Source organism: Paroedura picta, chromosome 14 (assembly GCF_049243985.1).
Source record: "Paroedura picta isolate Pp20150507F chromosome 14, Ppicta_v3.0, whole genome shotgun sequence".
Classification (NCBI taxonomy): domain Eukaryota; kingdom Metazoa; phylum Chordata; class Lepidosauria; order Squamata; family Gekkonidae; genus Paroedura; species Paroedura picta.
In genome coordinates this window covers 20,482,465-20,500,175 of record NC_135382.1, presented here as the reverse complement: position 1 = coordinate 20,500,175, position 17,711 = coordinate 20,482,465, and the positions used below count along the sequence as shown (strand labels likewise).

General features: G+C 53.8%; 2 protein-coding genes across 2 annotated transcripts in view; one reads left to right on the top strand and one right to left on the bottom strand.

The window, feature by feature from the left end:
- The window catches only part of ATP6V0D1 (ATPase H+ transporting V0 subunit d1), a 34,761-nt gene extending 21,350 nt beyond the window's left edge, over positions 1-13,411 (top strand). Inside the window, exons 3-8 of the mRNA XM_077309835.1 lie at positions 2,335-2,513; positions 3,130-3,209; positions 6,097-6,174; positions 9,392-9,568; positions 9,821-9,898; positions 11,513-13,411. Of these exons, the coding sequence (XP_077165950.1) occupies positions 2,335-2,513; positions 3,130-3,209; positions 6,097-6,174; positions 9,392-9,568; positions 9,821-9,898; positions 11,513-11,674 (754 nt within the window). The 3' untranslated portion in view covers positions 11,675-13,411. The remainder of the gene's footprint in view (positions 1-2,334; positions 2,514-3,129; positions 3,210-6,096; positions 6,175-9,391; positions 9,569-9,820; positions 9,899-11,512) is intronic.
- Positions 13,412-15,987: 2,576 nt separating this feature from the next.
- Positions 15,988-17,711, bottom strand: part of HSD11B2 (hydroxysteroid 11-beta dehydrogenase 2) — a 37,235-nt gene continuing 35,511 nt past the window's right edge. Inside the window, exon 5 of the mRNA XM_077309910.1 lies at positions 15,988-16,983. Coding sequence (XP_077166025.1) covers positions 16,622-16,983 — 362 coding nt within the window. The 3' untranslated portion in view covers positions 15,988-16,621. The remainder of the gene's footprint in view (positions 16,984-17,711) is intronic.

The following is a 17,711-nucleotide window of genomic DNA, read 5'->3' as shown; positions in this document are numbered from 1 at the left end:
CAAGCCGTTTTGAGTCTCCTCCGTCAGGGAGAAAGGCGGGGATCTACGTGGAGTAAATGAATTAATGGAGAAGCTCCACTATTCAGCGGCAGTCCACGTGGGATCGACCACGTATTGTGAGGAGCTGCCGCTGTACCGTTCTCTGATTTCTAATGGGGTGGTGGTGGTAGGTTCCCCACCAATTGCTCCAAGCTGTCTCTGTCTTGTGCTTTGGGTGTTCCCTTTCCAGATTCCTCCCCCCCACCCCACCCCACCCCTCAAACACACATGCAACACCATTGTTGATGCTCGCTATGCTCTTTCGCAGGCCGAAAGGCGCTTCGCTGGCTCCCTGCAGCCCAGGCAGCTCTCCTTCTTGCGCAAAAACCTCTTCTGCGCCGAACAAAGCTGGCTGTTTCTCCCATCCTTTTTGAAACGTCTCGGGGAGGTGCCAGCCGGGCTGCCAGCTCACTTTTCGGTGCCTGGCTGCTGAGCTGGTAGGATTTATTGAGGCGTATAGCAGGGCATCAACACCGGGTATTAAGTGTACCTGGAGAGCGGCAAGCACTTCCTGGATTGGGTCACCCGCATTTGCCTTGTGGGCTGGGATGTTCCTCCAGCTGGCTCTGAAGTCCCCTTTTTCTGCCTTTCTGTCGAGGGCAGCTTCTCGTTGGCCCAAGCGGGGATAGTGGGAGAAGCAGCCCGCTGGGTTTTCTCCCCTTGCTGCTTTGTTCGCGTGCCTGTTTTGCTCCGCTCTCCCCGTCTGCTGAGCTCTGCCAGATGGCCAGGCCACGAGCGAGTGGAGGCTCGCCTTTCCTGGGAGACTGCTGCTGGTTGGAAATATCAGTTGATCAGCAGCAGATTATGCTCAGCTGCTGCACTGGGAACTGCCACAAACAGTGCCGCGTGGCTTCGGTGGCCGCCTGGGAGCCTGCCTCGTGCGTTATGTTAAGTTGCTTCTGACTTCTGGTGACCCTACAAATTAATATTCTCCCAAATGTCCTTCCATCGGCAGCCTTCCTCGGGCCTCGCAAACTGACTGCAGTGGCTGCCTTTATTGAGTTTGTCCGTCCGGGCTGGGTCTTCCTCTTTCCCTGCTGCCTTCAGCTTTTCCCGGCGGCTACTTTTCTTCCCCCACTGCAACCGCTAGCCTGGGCAGGCGCTCATGGCAGCCTGGAAGGGGTCAGGGTGAATCCTGCACTGCCTGGTCTGAGTTTGTGGTGACTTTTTAAAGGCCGGGGATATTTGACGTAGCGGCATAACCAGTGGGAAAGGGTAAAACCGTTTGCAAGCTATTTGGATTGTGTACATTAAGGAGGATATTCTTGTTGCCCTTTTTTGTCTAATCCGACTAGCAGCGTTTCTTCAGCGTCTCAGGGTCACCTACAACCCTGTGAGGTAGGCTAGGCTAAATAACTGGCTGGTGGTCACCCAGGAAGCTCACATGAATTGGGTTTGAATCCAGGTCGACCGGATCCTAGTCTGGTCCGCTGAGCACTGCCCTGGCCTGGTGATCCAAGCAAGCTGGTTTGGGAACATCTCTGGTCGTTAGGCCTTCCTTCACAGTTAATTAACTGGTTTATTCGTGGCCTTTATAACATCTTCTTTGCTAACACGAGTTTCAGGTGTCTGTCAATGGGAGTTTTGACTCTTGAAAGCCTCTACCCTGGACTTCTTGTCAGACTCTAAGGCAGGGATTCCCATCCCGGGGTCCGTGGCCTTTCCCTTCTGAAATTCGGCCACAAACTAGGGAACTGGCCACCTCTGCCCAGCAGGCTTGAGGGGGGGGGAGAAGCTGGGGTGCAAAAATCCAAGGGGAAGGGGAGTTGGTTGTGGCTTGGTAAGGGGGGGGGGCTTCTTTCCAGCCTACAAGAGGCAGAGCCGCCATAGTAGTAGTAAAGGTGGGGGGGAGGAAGCAAAAAGAGGGCAAAGGGTGTGGGTGGTGATGTCACTTCCGGGCAGGGAGGCGTGGCCAGCTGACATCACTTCCGAGGGCCCTCGAAGCCTGAACATTTATTTCAGGGGCTCCTTCACAGTCAAAACGTTGAAACAAGGCTGCTCTAAGGTGTCACCAGGCTTGAATCTTGCTGTTCTGTTTTTATTACTGTCATCCATAAGTATTGCTAATAAAGAGTATGTGCCCCAAATAAGTCTGGCCCTGGCTCAGTTTAAGGCTTAGGCATGGAAAAGTTATATTCTGTCCCTGCCTTTCCTCCCGCGGAGCTCCAGGGTCTTCTCTGGGAACATTTCCCTCCCCTGTCCTGTCTTATCCTCCCAGCAACTGTGGGGAGGGGGGGCAGGTCCTCACATCCCTACAGCCGAGCAACGGCCCTCGTCCACCTTGCCTCTCTGCAGGTACAGCTACATGATCGACAATGTGATCCTTCTCATCACCGGGACGCTGCACCAGCGCTCCATTGCCGAGTTGGTGCCCAAGTGCCATCCGCTGGGAAGCTTCGAGCAGATGGAGGCGGTGAACATCGCACAGACCCCGGCCGAGCTGTACAACGCCATCCTGGTGGACACGCCCCTGGGTGAGGCAGGGGCCCTGGGCTGGTGGCCCTGAGGGAGCGTAATGCAGGAGGAGGCACAAGCTTAGAACCCTTTGGTTTCTTGACACTGGTCAGCAGTGGCATGTTGGCATGGAATTGCCATGGTTCGTGGCTCTGGAACAGTAGAGCCAGCTTGGTATAATGGCTAGAGGGGGTGGCTTCTAATTTGGAGAGCTGGGTTTGATTCCCCTCTCCTCCACATGCTGTGTGACCTCAGGCCGGTCACTTTTCTTTTAGAGCTGTTCTCACAGAGCAGTTCTTTTAGAGCTCTCTCGGTCCCCTTGACCTCGCAGGAGAGGAACGGAAGGGTGTTTATAAGCCAGTTTGGAACTCCTTCAGTTAGTAAAAAGCAGGGTATAAAAAGCCCAGTTCTTCTCTCTAGAAAATCCTCCCGCTCTCATTAAACTTGACTGACCAGCATGGAAACCGCTATGGTCTTTAAATGTGAAATGCAGTTTGTTGTTTTACAGCTGAGCGTTCCTTGGAGATGAGCTTTGATTTGCCCCATGAATCAAAATTGGCCTAGACCTGGCAGTCAGGTGGGAAGGGGGCTTGGGGGTCTTAGCCACCCCTCCTGACAATTTATTTTGTCTTCTAGCTGCCTTTTTCCAGGATTGCATCTCAGAGCAAGACCTGGATGAGATGAACATTGAAATTATCCGCAATACTCTGTACAAGGTAAATATTGCAGAGTGGGGGAAGATGCTAATCTCCTTTTAGAAAATCGAGGTGGGGGGAGAGGATTGTAGAACCAGCCGTGCACCTGGTTTTAAGGCCTTTGCACCTGTACTCACCTACCCACCCCCTGCCCCCAAATGCAGCACTGGAGATGTTCTGTTCTGAATCTGCAAGCAGCATACGAATGTCTTTATTCTCTCCTTGGAGAAGGCCTGGGGGGAGAGGGCAAAGCGACCCAGGGCTTCTGCCAAGGAGCTGTTTGAGGAGCAGTTCTCCAGGTTTTCCTTCCACACTTGGCCAACTGCTCATAAGCATTTCATCCTTGAAAGAGCATACCCCAGCCAGGGCTAGAGACAGCTTTGGGAGTCTGAGAGCAAGTGGAGAGGGAGACTGTTGTCCCTGCCTTTTGGGGGCCCTCCTTTTGTGGGCAGAGGTCAGAAGAGATCCGGCAAGCCTCTTCTGTATGGCTTGGAAGTCCTCCCTGCAGCTACTGGGATGAGCGGAAACAGGGATGACTTGGGAGGATATTGGATGAAACCCTTCAGGACACCCTTCTGAGCCAGCATGGTACAGTGGTTAAAGTGTGGCAGACTCTGATCTGAAGAGCCAGTTTTGTTTCCCTGCTCCTCCACATATAGCCAGCTGGGTGACTTTGGGCTAGTTTCAGTTCTCTGGGAGCTCACAGAGCAGTTCACTGAGAGCTCTTGGCCCCACCTACCTCTCAAGGGAGAAGAAGGGAAACGTGTTTACAAGCCTCTTTGAGTAGTTAAAAGTGGGGGATAAAGAACCAGCTCTTCTTCATCTGCCTTCTTGTTGGATGTTGGTGTTGAAGGCAAGGGAGCCAATTGTACCTGACTGTACTGGCAGGAAGGCTATTTTGACCAGCTGGTTCTGCACACGGGCTCCTTCTGTTTCGCTCGCTGAAGTGCCCGGCTACATTTTGGAGAGGAAGGTCATAGCTTTCTGATCCTCTGCGCTGCCCCCCTTCCCACAAGGGGATAATGTCCTGCTTGGACTTGGGTGGCCACAGGGCCAGTTCAGAATTCCCCTTGAGGCTTAGCAGTGCCGCTGAACCACCTCCCACAAATAAGAATTATGTTTCAACATGAGCCCCAGCTGGGGTGAGAGCTCACTGGTGGGACTTAGAACTCCTAGAGCAGGGGTAGTCAAACTGCGGCCCTCCAGATGTCCATGGACTACAATTCCCAGGAGCCCCTGCCAGCATTCGCTGGCAGGGGCTCCTGGGAATTGTAGTCCATGGACATCTGGAGGGCCGCAGTTTGACTACCCCTGTCTTAGAGCCTTCCTCTTCGATCCAGGCAGCAGCCCCGTTTAAACGGGATGCCGTGCAAGAGTGCAAAGTCTCACAGGAAAGGGCCTTTGTCACTCTTGGCATCGCATTTAAACCAGTCCTGACTCCAGTGCTCATTTCACCTGACCTTAGGGGGAATTAGGCGCGTGCGAGATGCGGGGAAGCGAGGCCCCGCTCGGAACGTGGAGATGTGCTGCGGACTCCGAGGAGCCTGCCCCAGCTCTCTCTGGCTGGCATGGCCTGGTTTGAGCTGGATCCAGTTGGTTTTCGAGCGCTGGAATCAACAGAGGGATGGCACGGCGGTGGTGCTATCGCTCCAATCTCACGCCTGGCGAGTCACGGGGCATTGAGCAGATCTGTTTTCTGGGTGCCCGCTGACCCTAACCAGTTAGAGTTGGATTCGCAAGGGGAGGTTGCTTTCTGTGATAAGTGCTGGAGATTCCCAGAGGGGCTTGGCCGGCACTAAGGGGCAGAAGAGGAAAACTTGTGTGTGCACCTGCAGAAGTGTCGGTTGCAGGAGAGGAGGGGTGTGTGCGTACGGTGGGGCAATTGCCCAGCGACTCGTTGCATGAACAGTCTTACGGACTGGCAGAAAACCCTGGAGTTGCCTTAAAAGCAGTCGGCCTCTCTCTTCTACTGCCAAATGTTGACATAAGAGAGTTCGGTGTTGCGGGTGGCGGGCGGCGGGGTTGGATCTGCTGTGGGAATCCTGATGAGACTTAAAGGGAAAGGGGCAGAGAACTGCTGACCAGTCAGCCTTCCTTAAGCGATGGTGGTGGAGGGAGAATTGGAGCACTTGCATCAAGCGGCTCTAGTTTTGCTGTTTCCCAAAGTTTTCTGCTTGTTCTGCTGTGGGGAGCGTAGATTGCAGTAAGGCAGCTGGGCAAATGGATTGTGCTCGGGGCGTCGGTAGACAAGAGCTCCCTTGGCCAGATGCATGAAATTGTTGTGTGTGTGTGTTTCGGTTTGCAAGATGAAACTAAAAGCAAAGAAACAGCCTTTTGGAATCAGAGACTGTACCATTCAGTCAACCAGGGTCAGCAAGACCTCTCTTCCCCCTCCCCCCTTGCTCGCCCCAGGGATGGTCTTCCAGCATCCAGCAAAAGGCATTTCTATTTTGGTCCAGAGAAATGGTCCTTCTTGGTTCCGGTGTGTCCATTCATTCTCGCGTCTATAGAGTTTGGTAGAAGCCAGGCCTGGTGGCAACCTGGGGATGAGCCCCTTGTCTTTGTCGAGTGCCACCTGCCTGTGCGTGATCAGGGACTTTGATGGGCCACCCTGAGTGGGGAAACACCCACGGATGTGCTTGAGCCACTTCCGGTTTTGACCAGCTTTCCTCTTCTAGCGGGAGAGGGGACCCATGGGCAGCCTTGCCTGGCTAACGCATGAAGTGCGCTTCTGGTAGGGTGGGGTGAGAAAGAGGGCAGAGGAGCATGCAGGTGGGTGGGTGGGGAGCCATCATGGCTGCAGTGTTGACCCCAAAGCTTGACCTCTCCCAAGTGTGGAATCTGAGCATCTGCGATGACAAATACGTTTGTGAGGCTGACTTTGTGGCTTGGCTGTTTCTGTTCTCAGGCCTACCTCGAGTCCTTCTACAAGTTCTGCAAGCTCCTTGGAGGCACCACCGCCGACGCCATGTGCCCCATCCTGGAGGTAAGAGCCAGCCTTTGATTCTTGCAGAGGGGTGCTTCCAGGTCCATTGGCAGAAGGCAGGGGTCGCTCTCGGTGCCGGCGTTTCAGGGCTTGGTTCGCCGCGTCTCCTGCTGCAAGGGCCGGCAGACAGCCAAGCGATCCCAGTGCGGGGGAACAATCAAAGCAAGGTGTACGGCTGCTCTGCGTTGCCCTCTGTTTTTGGAGGCCTGCCAATGTTTCAACCTGAGCGTTTCCTGTCAACAACCAGACTTCTTTTTTGGGTAGGGAGTGTGTTTTGAGTTCAGCTGGCTCTTTTTGTTTATAAACTCCCCCAGGGCAGCGTTTCTGTAACTTTAGCAACTGGGATCCTCATTCTGATATAAAAATGTCTTTTATTTCCCAAGACTTTCTGGTAAGTATGGAGAGAGCCATTAGGGGCCTGCAAAAACACACTCTTTTCAGATATTCCCAATACTGATATGCTGTTCGGATTAAGTAAATGTTCAGGAATCCCAAATTTTTGGGGCTCCCTTATATTTTGTGGGGACCATTATAGTCAGTGGTTCCCATGGGGCAGACTTCCTCAGCCAGGGTTTCAGCTCTTTTTTTCAGCTCGGATGTACCAAATGCCACATTCCTATGAAGCCATGCATGTCCTTTTAAAAAGGTAAAGGTATCCCCTGAGCAAGCACCAGGTCATGTCTGACCCTTGGGGTTGACGGCCTCTAGCATTTTCTTGGCAGACTCAATATGGGGTGGTTTGCCAGTGCCTTCCCCAGTCATTACCGTTTACTCCCCAGCAAGCTGGGTACTCATTTTACCGACCTCGGAAGGATGGAAGGCTGAGTCAACCTTGAGCCGGCTGCTGGGATTGAACTCCCAGCCTCATGGGCAGAGCTTTCAGACTGCATGTCTGCTGCCTTACCACTCTGCGCCACAAGAGGCTCTGCATGTCGTCCTTTTAGTGACCCTTAAAAACTAGTTTTGGGGGGGAATGTTTTCCTTGTCTCCACATGGCCTTAGAAGTTCAGTAGTTCTCTCGGGGTATCTAGTTCTGCAGGGCCACAACTCAGAAGTCCCTGCTCTGCATTCTGATCAGTTTCACCCTTTGATTGGGAAGGATTTTGCAGCAGGATTTCCTTGTCGGGTAGCATCTTCTGACAGAGGACTACACCACAGGGATGGGATGGGAGCTGGAGCTGAAAGAAGTTTCAGAGCTGCTTGTTGGAACAGAAGAAAACCAGCATGTGACAAAGTCTGAATTCCTGAGATTCAGTTGAAAATCACCTCTGGTTTCTATGGACTCCAAAATCGTACCTCTCTATCTGCTCAGTAGGAGACAGTGAACCCATGGTCAATTTTAGGCCCAAAGTAACTAGGATAATCATTGAACCGCCTGGATATTCTTCAGCCAATTGGATCTTTGAGGGCCGGGCTCTTGAGTCCTGGCAACCAACTAGTGTATTTTCTGGGTAGTGGATGAAATCTGAAAGCTCCATAGGCACAAGGGATGCTTGAGCTTCTACCCTTAGAAAGAGAAGGAAACCGTTGTCCCCCGTCCCAGGAGGTGTAGGGCTGCCTTAGTGCATTTCTTGAAGGCTAAGAGGGATCCATTTTCTTATTAACTGGATGGTACAGATGGTGACAAAAACAGGGGGCGCTCAGGAGTGAGGGGGGTATACAATTCCCAGGTTTATGCGAAAACATAGGACGTTGCCAAAATGACGAAGGAATTATTAAGAAGGCAGAGAAATAGACTGAGGCTCTATGCAGGGGTAGTCAAACTGTGGCTCTCCAGATGTCCATGGACTACAGTTCCCATGAGCCCCTGCCAGCATTGGCTGGCAGGGGCTCATGGGAATCGTAGTCCATGGACATCTGGAGAGCCACAGTTTGACTACCCCTGCTCTAGAGTGCTCGCCAGACACCTGTTTGAAAAACACTGCCCTGTTGCATGTCAAAAACAGTCGCTTCTCACCTTGAGACTAAAGAATAGAACATTTGGTGCTGGAGGGAAAAGTCATTCAGGTTGCATTAAAGGGTATGTTTAGTTTTTCTCGGGTGGAAACTGGAATTTATTGCAGAGCTCTTGTTCAGGACGTTTGCTGCAGATGTGTTTATTGAGCCTTGCGACAACGAATACGCTGAAACAAGCGCCAGAGGCAAACGCTGCCGCTTGAACTGGGCTTGCCAGTGAGGAAGGGAACTCAGCGGAGTGTGGGCCGCAGAATCCACCCGCCAAGAAGCCTTTTTCTCCAGGGGAATTGATCTCCGTAGTCCAGGGGGCAGTTGTAATTCTGGGAGTTCTCCAGGCCCCACCTGAAGGTTGGCAACCCTAGAATTGTATACTGAACCATAGCTTCGTCCCATCCAGGTTGATATTGCTTACTCAGGCTGGCAGTGACTGTCCAGGGCCTGAGGTCTCTCGCATAACCTGACTATTACAGGGAGGTAGCAGGGATTGAATCGGGGACCTTCTGCTCGTCGGGCGGCCCTCCCCAGATCCAAGATTGAAATAATACTCGATCAGCACAAGATGTCAAAAGATGCAGGCAGTGCTTTCTGAATGCGGCACATGACAGTGGTTTGAGCAGACTGGATCGCAGTCTTCTCCCAGCTGGGCACCCCTCTTGCCTATGTTAGGGACACAATCGGCGAGATGGTTGCCGTGGCACTTAATTGATTAGTTACGTCTTGCTGTTATGCTCCCCCGCCCAAATCCGGCAGCAACCTGACAGACACCTGGTTCTTCTTTGCCGGCTGCCCCTTTAAAGGCGAGCTTATTTGGGTGAGACACGTGAACAAGCTGTGAGCTTTGCTTCAAGACAGCTCTTAACTGAAATAAAAGTGGCTAGTCTTTTCGAGGTGCTGCCAGGTGTTCGTTTTTCATTGACTACAAAGGTGGGCACGCCTTTGCAGCGTGCTTTGGCTGCCAGAAGATACTGGCACGGCAAGGTTTTAAAATCAAAACCTGCTTTTTCTCTCCTCTCTCCCTCTTTAAATTGTAACATCCGGCCTGATGAAGAATTCTGGCGAGCTCTAAAGCTCACACGCTGTTCAGTGTCCTTGCCTTGATCCTGAGAGAAAGTGCACTTTGAGTTCTTGCTATTTTGGATTTTAGCTTTGCAGCCTTGGCCAGAAATGCTCTTTGCTTCCTCCTCTTTGTCTGGCCAAGGGCTCTGTCTCCCTTGGCTGTGGCACCTTCCCCCGGGCTCATCTGTCCCATCTCTCCTTACAGTTCGAAGCCGACCGGAGGGCCTTCATTATCACCATCAACTCCTTTGGCACAGAACTCTCCAAGGAGGATCGGGCCAAACTGTTCCCCCACTGCGGGAAGCTGTACCCAGAGGGCCTGGCTCAGCTGGCCAGAGCGGATGACTACGAGCAAGTCAAAGCAGTGGCCGATTACTACCCTGTAAGCCACTCAGGGCATGCTGGCTCAGGAGGGGAGGAGAAGGTGGGTGGGCGGGCTGGGTTGGCAAACTGTCTCCGTGAGACTGGAGAGGGGGAGGCATGCTTGTAGGGTCGGTTCTAGGCCAGCCGTGGACAGAGCAGCTGTCATGACTTGAGTCCGGTCATTGAGCTTTTGCTGCCCGATAATTGGCTGCAGTGGATGAATGGTCTCTCCAAGGCCTGCACGTTCCACGGCCTTTCTTCTCTCCTGCAGGAATACAAACTTCTGTTTGAAGGAGCAGGCAGCAACCCTGGCGACAAAACCCTGGAAGATCGGTTCTTTGAGCACGAGGTGAGCAGACCTTTCCTGCCGGCCCGGCTGAGTCGTTAGGCTGGGTTTTGCCCAGCGCGGGCAGAGTCGCCAAGCGCCTCCTTATTCAGCCAGGGCAAAATGAGGGTTAACCAGCCAGCTCTGCAAGTGGCACCCCAAGGCTGGGATTTGTGCCTTGCGCTGCAGCACCGTCAGCACAGCCAGCACGCTCAGGGCTCCAAGGGGAGCACCAAGGTGGTGGCCCACAGTAGCCAGGCCTGCTCCAGAGCAGCACTTCTCAGCAGATCAGGACTGGGAACTGCCCAGGAGGCATTTCTTCAGTCTTGGCTGGATCAATCGCAGGAGTAAAAGTCAGCTAGGAGGAGGACAAGCGTGAGCGGCTGTGCTTTGGGCAGGGACACAGAGGCAGGAGCTGTCTAGCTCTTCGCGGGACCCTCGCTGGTTCCGGTGGTACCGCTTCTTTATCCAAGCAGGCTCCTGAGCCGCTGGGAGGCACAGGAATAATTTGCCAGAAGAGAAACTGGCCCACCCCGTTCTGTGCAAGGGGAACTGAATCCTCGTCAGCGGGTAGAACCAAAACAGGAAGGGTGCAGTGTGGGAGCTGCATTTGGTTTCCTGTGGCTTTACCCTGCAATGCAATCGCAAAACTTGTCTTGCGGTGAAGTGAGAACTGGAAATTTGTGCCAGCAGCCACCCAAACCCCCTTGCGTTTTGGATCGGGGGGGGGGGTGTTTGCGGAAATCAGAGGCTTTCAAAATGCAAGGCGTTGAAAAGCCGAGCACATGTTCTCCCTCCTACACTGTGATGGGTGTTCTGTGTGTGCGACATCAGAAATGTTCATATCTAGTGTGTGTGTGCATGTGGGGGGGGTTATGGTGGGGAGGAGTGGGAGGCAGGCTTATGATTCAGCAGTTTGCAGCGAGGAACACCAGAGCCAGATGCAGCTCCTTAAATAAAGGACACGAAGTCTTAAACAAGGTCTCTTTGGCGGGTTAGGTGGGACAGCAGAATAAACAGTCTTTGAAGAGAAGGGCAGGCAAATGCTGGCAGGGGCTCCTGGGAATTGTAGTCCATGGACATCTGGAGGGCCACAGTTGGCCTCCCCCTGGGTTAGAGGCTAATAGTTGCCAGCATGGTGTCATGGTTAAGAGCAGTGGCTTCTTCTCGCTCCTCCACCTGCAGCCAGCTTGGGTGAATTTGGGCCAGTCACAGTCCTGTTCGAGCTGTTCTCTCAGAGCTCTTTCCAAGACCCACCTACCTCACAGGGTGTCTGTTGTGGAGAGAGGAAGGGAAAGTGATTGCAAGCCACTTTGAGACTCTAGTGAAAAGCGGGGTATAAAACAGGTGGATTTCTGCACACTAACAATTGCAGAGGTTACTCGTGTTTGAATTGCTTGCTTATTGCGAGACCTTAAACGGAGGCTGCTTTCTAGCAAAGGACTTGTGACTCCCACTGTTTGGGCTGCCAAAATGTTACGGATGATTCATATCATGTTCAGTTGTGTAGTTTCGGCGAAGCAAGCGGGGTTTTCATAGAGCAGCTTCTTGTTTTTGACAGACTTTGGCCCTTTAACTGGGGAAGGGGTGGCTGATCCTCGTCTTCACAGTCTCTGTCCCCATCTCCGCCCCTCCTAGGTGAAGCTGAACAAGCTGGCTTTCCTGAACCAGTTCCACTTCGGCGTCTTCTATGCGTTTGTGAAATTGAAGGAGCAGGAGTGCCGCAACATCGTGTGGATCGCCGAGTGCATCGCCCAGCGCCACCGGGCGAAGATCGACAACTACATTCCCATCTTCTAAGGGCCCTCCCCTCTCCTCCCGCCGTTGGGTTCTCCCACCGATTCCTCGAGTCCCCGTCGGAACCCATCTTCTGCCACCATGGGGGCCTGGAAGGGGCTTTGGGGAGGCCGGGCCCGAGGGACTCTTACTGCAACACGGAGGGCCCAGTTTGCCCTCTCCTGGGAGGGTCCCTGCCCACCCCTCCCCGTCGTACCGTGTCACTGTATGTGCTTGTGTAGATCAGACTCAATCATTCTATATCTCAAGTGGACCGTTCTGCCCAAGGGAAAGGGGGGGACAGGCGGGGATCTTCTGGAGTCACTGTATCTGTGCTGTATGATTATGGCCTTGGAGAGTCAGGTTAGGGGCATCCTTGCACAACTGCCGGTCCCGAATAGCTGCATGGTACAAATTAAACCAGTTCTCTTTCCCAGCTCCCTTCTCTTCCCAGGAAGTCTGGGGATGCCAGCTCAGTGAGAGGTCACGGCCAGCCCTCGCAGAACTGTCATGAGCAGAGTTCTCTCTGCAGGGAGCTGGTTTAAAGCAGGGTTAGTCAACCTGTGGTCCTCCAGATGTCAGTGGACTACAATTCCCATGAGCCCCTGCCAGCGAATGCTGGCAGGGGCTCATGGGAGTTGTAGTCCATGGACATCTGGAGGACCACAGGTTGTGACTACCCCTGGTTTAAAGCACTGGGGTTCTTTTTTTGTTTGTTTGTAGAGTAGCCATGACCTTTGCACTCATTCCCAAACCCGCTCACGTGAAGCACGCCCATGTTGGCCACGGTCATTTGGGGCTCGAGTGCTCTCCGCTCCCTCCATAGCTGGCTTTGAAACCGTTTTAGCTGCTAAATGGAGGGAAAGGACTGGCAGGGCTTATGCTGTGATGTGCACACCTGTGGAGAGGAGAGGAGCATGGCCAGGTGGCACTTCTGCCCTTCATGAATCATGTCCTGGGAGCCTCCGTGGGCAAGGGGCAATTCGCTTTTCACCGGCCGCAGAATTTCTCCAGGACAGGCTTCCTTTGTCGCTTGTCCGCCCAGCTCTGAGTGGGGCAAAGGGCCGGCCACTCTTTCCCAAAGGGGCCCACCAGCCCCCCCCCCAGCCCCTGTCCTCCAGGGCCGGACCCGGCAACTCAGCCAGAGTCCGTGGCCTTCACACCCGCTGCAGGTTCCCAAAAGCAAGGCCACGGTTTGGTCTCGTATTCAGCAGGCCTGCAGGGCTGTCCTGGCCTAGGAGCAACCCAGAACCGGGATGAGGCCTGCTGCATTTGTGGCATTTCTGTGTCTCTTCAGGAGCAATCTGCAGAGTCGCAGCTTTGAATGAGGTGAAAGGCTTCCTACACATGCTTCTTGCCCCCCCCCCTTTGGGTCCCACTGCTGTGTATTATGCCAGGGTCTTACTCCCCCTCTCCTTTCCCAGCCCTGGGCCATCTGTAAAGCACTAACAATCCCAGCTTTCCCTGCCAGCTGCCTTTCCAGCTTGCCCAGGCTCTAGTCTTGGCCTTTTCCCATCATTTCTTTGGCCCCGAGAGCTCCCTGTCAGTGGTTCCTTTGCGTGCACACAACACCTCTTCCCACCCCTCCCTCCCATGACAGTGAGCTTGGGGCTACAAGGCGATCCTGACTTTGGCTGCCGCGTCGGCCGGAAGAACGCGGTCGGCTCCTCTGCCCACGTGGATTTCTGTGCAGTGGCTGTCCGAAGTGTCGTGCTTGCTGTTCTTCTTCTTCCGACTGTGACAATAAATTATTTACCAAAAGGGCTGCCCGTCTCTTTCGCACGCTCGGGACAGAACGCCGTCCCCGCCAGCAGGCGAGAAGCCCGCTTCTAGGACTGTCCTTGGCAGGGCAGAGCTGTGGACTTGCACGGGTGACGTCGAGAAGAAAAATGCAGAGCTCTGGCCCGCAGACACCCCCCCCCCCAGCACAGCGAGGGGCAGCCACAGCCGGCCTGCTGGCGGAGTGGGGTAGAAACCTCCGCATCTGTGCCCTGAGACCTGGCAGGCGCTGACAAGGCGGTCTGAGTGTCACCCTGTGGGAGCCCAGTGCGTACGTGGGTGTGCGGAGCATGTGGCTGTGTCTGGGAGAGAGTCCAAATCGGCCAGTGTGTTTCCAGGACACACCAGTGCCATTGAGAATATGACTCTCCCTGCCCTCTGCCCCGTAAAACAGACCAATAAAGCAAAGTGGTAAACAGAGCTCTGCCCAGTCCCCGCAGCGCCCTTCAGGTGATGGGAAAGCAGGGATGGAAAGCAGCCACAGCCACGGGAGTGATCACGCGGCAGGATGGAAGCGTTCCGCAGCTGGCCTCCTGCTGCTGCACGCCCCTCAGCTATGGGATGTCCCCTGGGAAATGCCACATGTTCGGGGTGTTCACCCTGAGCAAAGGAGCAGAAGCCAAGGCACCTGCCTCCAAACCTCACATGCATCGAGCATGAGATTCTCTGGTTTGCCTCACAAGCAGGGGAGCCTGCGTGGGCTTGGTGGGCTCTCTTGGATCCTTCCAGCCTGCTCCCTTGACATTTAGGGTTTGTACCACTTTTTCCTTCTTCCATAACTTGGGCATTCAGAGCACAGGTTTTGGAGATATTCTCTCTGGCCAACGGGGACTGTAGATATACTTTTAAAAGTGAAGTCCTGCACTGGGCCCAAGGTGTGTGTGTGTCTCTCATTGAACAGTGCGTGATTTTGAAAGGTTTCCCTCGGAGCCAAGTTCACAGGAGTCTGGCACAAGAAGGGAAACGCGTGGGAGCATCGGAGCTCTCTGGGCCAGTCGGGCACTTTCAGCTGAACCTCTTTTATGGGGCTGTTGGGGAGATAAACTGGAGAAAGGGAGTGTGCCCTGAGTTCTTTGGGGTTCCTGCTAGGGAGAAAAGTGGGAGTACAAATGAATTTGGGAATCTAGGGCTGGACTTCCCGGGCCTTTGGCCTGCTCCAGCAGGACTCCTCTTTTGTTCTCTCGGTCGATAACAAGTAGGCCAAATCGGTGCAGCTTCCATCAATGAGCAAAGAGATGCCTGACCTCAGCTTCCCCCAGGCTGGATTCCTGAGTCTTGGGAGGTCCCACGGCCGGTTGTGAGCTTGCCAAAAGCAGCAGCTCCCACTGTCTCTGCTCCAGCTCATCTCCCCCGGGGAGAGCAGCCGGAGTCATCTCCCGACCCACAACTGCCGGCTGGTTGCCTGGGTCCAGCCCTTAGACTAGGCTAGGCTTTGTCAACCTCTGGGGTTTCTTGATGGCCTTGAAAGGATTTCCTGAATGGGTGGGAGTTAATTTTTAATATGTTTTTTTAATTAGTTGAACATTTATCAGGCGATGTGACCAGAATGGCCAGTGATGGGCCTGGAGGGGTGGGAAGGGGAGGGCCTTGGGTAGGCCTGTCCACAGCTCTGCTTCCCAACCATATTCCGGGATTTTTTGAGCCTGAAGAATGTTTCGGGGGTTTCTCAATGGTAGGAAAAAGCTGAGAAAGGCTGATCTAGTTAGGATCTTTCACGTTACTCTGAATAGATGTGGGCTCAGGGCTGCGGTCACCTACAGGCTCACTTCGGGCCACTGTTGAAGTGTTTCACACTTTCATCCGAGCCTACCTTGCAGGGCTCTTGGGAGGATAAAGTGGTGGGATAGTGAGAAGCATTCCTCAGAAGCCTGGCATTCAAAACATGCAGTTCTGAATAGGACAAGCCCACCACTGGGAGATTATTGTATAAATCAGCCAATGCAAGACACGGAAGGAGGAATGTCACATATCTGCTTGTCCTTCTGTCAGGTCTTTGGGGCCAGGCTGGGTGCATGCACTGTGTAAATATGCCCTCCCTCCTGCAGAGCCTGTTTGGGGAAGTGGAGAATTCAGAAGAGAATGTCTGGGGAAGTGGAAAAAGTTCCAGACTGAACACACACACACTGAAGGGTGGTGCATAATCTACCCACCCACACCTGTGGGTTTCAAAGAAATGCCACTTTGGGCTACGGGGCAGTGGGCTGCTTGTTTCAAAAGCCTGTCCTCGGGTACCGCAATGGGCGATGAGAAGCCCCTTTTAACTATTGTATACATTTTTAAATCTTGGTATCCCCCCCCCTTTCTCCCCAGAAGCTCAGGATGGGGGCACAAAGAGTTTCCTCCTACTTCCTTCTCACACCAGCCCTTTGAGGTAGCACAGGCTGCCTGCCCACCGTCACCCTTTCTTTTTCTGAATGGGAATTTGATCCCGTTGCTTGTGTGATGGCAGAAACCTCACGAGACCCAGAGCTATAATGCAGGGCTGGTCCCCAGCGTGGAGCAGGCAGACTTGCTAGCCAAACACCTGCATCAGAACACCCAATGAGATGTAGCCAAAGTGGAAATAACTTATTTTTATTGAATTTTTCCTACAACGAGGGTGGCCAACGTCCCTGCCTCTTGCCGGAGGCAACGTGGCCGCCTTGGCTCAGCTCCCGCCTGCCGCTGAGACCCCGAGGAAAGGGGGGGAGGGCTTGCAAAGTGCCCCCCCCTCCGGCAGCAGCAAAGACCCGGTCGGTCTATCGGCAAGCAAAGAAAACGTCTCTCGTCTCTTGGAGGGGGTGGGGACCAACAGTGACTGAGATCACGGGTCTCCGAGCAGCAAGGCAAGGTCGGTCCTGGTCCATCTGAGTTCATGGAGGTATATCGCACAGTTGAGGTGTCAGAAAAGAGAAAGCCAAGATGGGGATCCCTTCCCCACTTAGTTCCCCACCTGGACCACTCCTACTGAACAGCATCTTCTGAGACCTTTGGTTCTCGCACTGCAGGAAAGAAAGGGGCGGGGGCCTTCTCTTCCCCAATTGACCCCCAAGTCCGGACGGAGGGGTAGCCAGCAAGGCTTGGTGGGAAGGACCCCCACATAATCAAAAGGATATCTTTTCAGTGGAAGCACATTCCACGGTGGGGGGACGGGGGACGGAAGGGGAGACGTCCTTCTTGGCTCCTCAGGTGTCCCGGGCACTCAAAGGAGCGTCAGTCGGCATGGGGCGGGTTGCTCCGCTTGGACTGCAGGGCCTTTGGCAGCTGGGGCTTGATGAAAAAGGTTCTCAGCAAGAAATCGCGGACGGTGTTGGGCAGGTAGTGGTGGACGAAGTACATCGGCCCCAGGCCCCTGCCGGGGTAGTACTTTGCAAGAGGCTGAGGGGAAAGGAGGCCTTCGGCGATGCTGCTCACCACGGGGCTGAGGTCCTCGACGGCCATCTTCATGAAGATGACAAACTGCTTGTTGATCTCCTCGATGTATTCTTCCCCGTAGTCCTCCAGCAAGTCGGGAGGCAGGGCCACCAGCAGCTGATGTTTCTTCCCCTTCCAGAACTCGGGATCACAAGTACTTCCTGCAGAGAAGAGGGGAGAATCCTTTAGGTCAGCCTTTCCTGATCTTTGACCATGGAGAAGCCCCTGAAATATTTTTCAGGCTTCGAGGAACCTCGGAAGAGGTGCCATGCCCCTTCGGAGAAGGGGGCGCAGATGTAAGAAACGGGAGCCAGCCAATCATTGCTTCTGTTGTGGAGAAAGACGTCTAAAGCTACAGGGCAAGAGGGCTCCAGGGACGTCTAGTGATGTCAGCAGCCATCTGAATTTCTGGGAAAGGCCTCATAACTCCTGCAGAGCTCTCACTGCAGGGATGCTCCTGGCCCGGTGGGAGCTTTGCAACAGAGCATCTGAAGCAGGGATTCCCAACCTGGTTGGGAATCCCTGCTTCAGATGCTCTGTTGCAAAGCTCCCACCGGGCCAGGAGCATCCCTGCAGTGCTTGTGTAATGGCTCTGCTTGACATGCAATTCAGAATCTGCTCCGAGAATCAACCTACAGTATTATTTTTTAACTTCCGTTTTTAAGCAAGTTCCTAGTCCTCATGATAGTGGGCGGACGTTTTGGCAGTGAGTCAAGAGGGTGTAGTTAGCTCCTATTTGTTCCCGGCAGACAGACCTTACAAACAGAAGAAGCGGATCTGAGTCATAAGAAGGAGGAGGAGGTTGTTATATGCCGCTTTTCTCTACCTGAAGGAGTTTAAAAGAGGCTTACAACGGCCTTCCCTTTCCCCTCCCCACAACCCCGTGGGG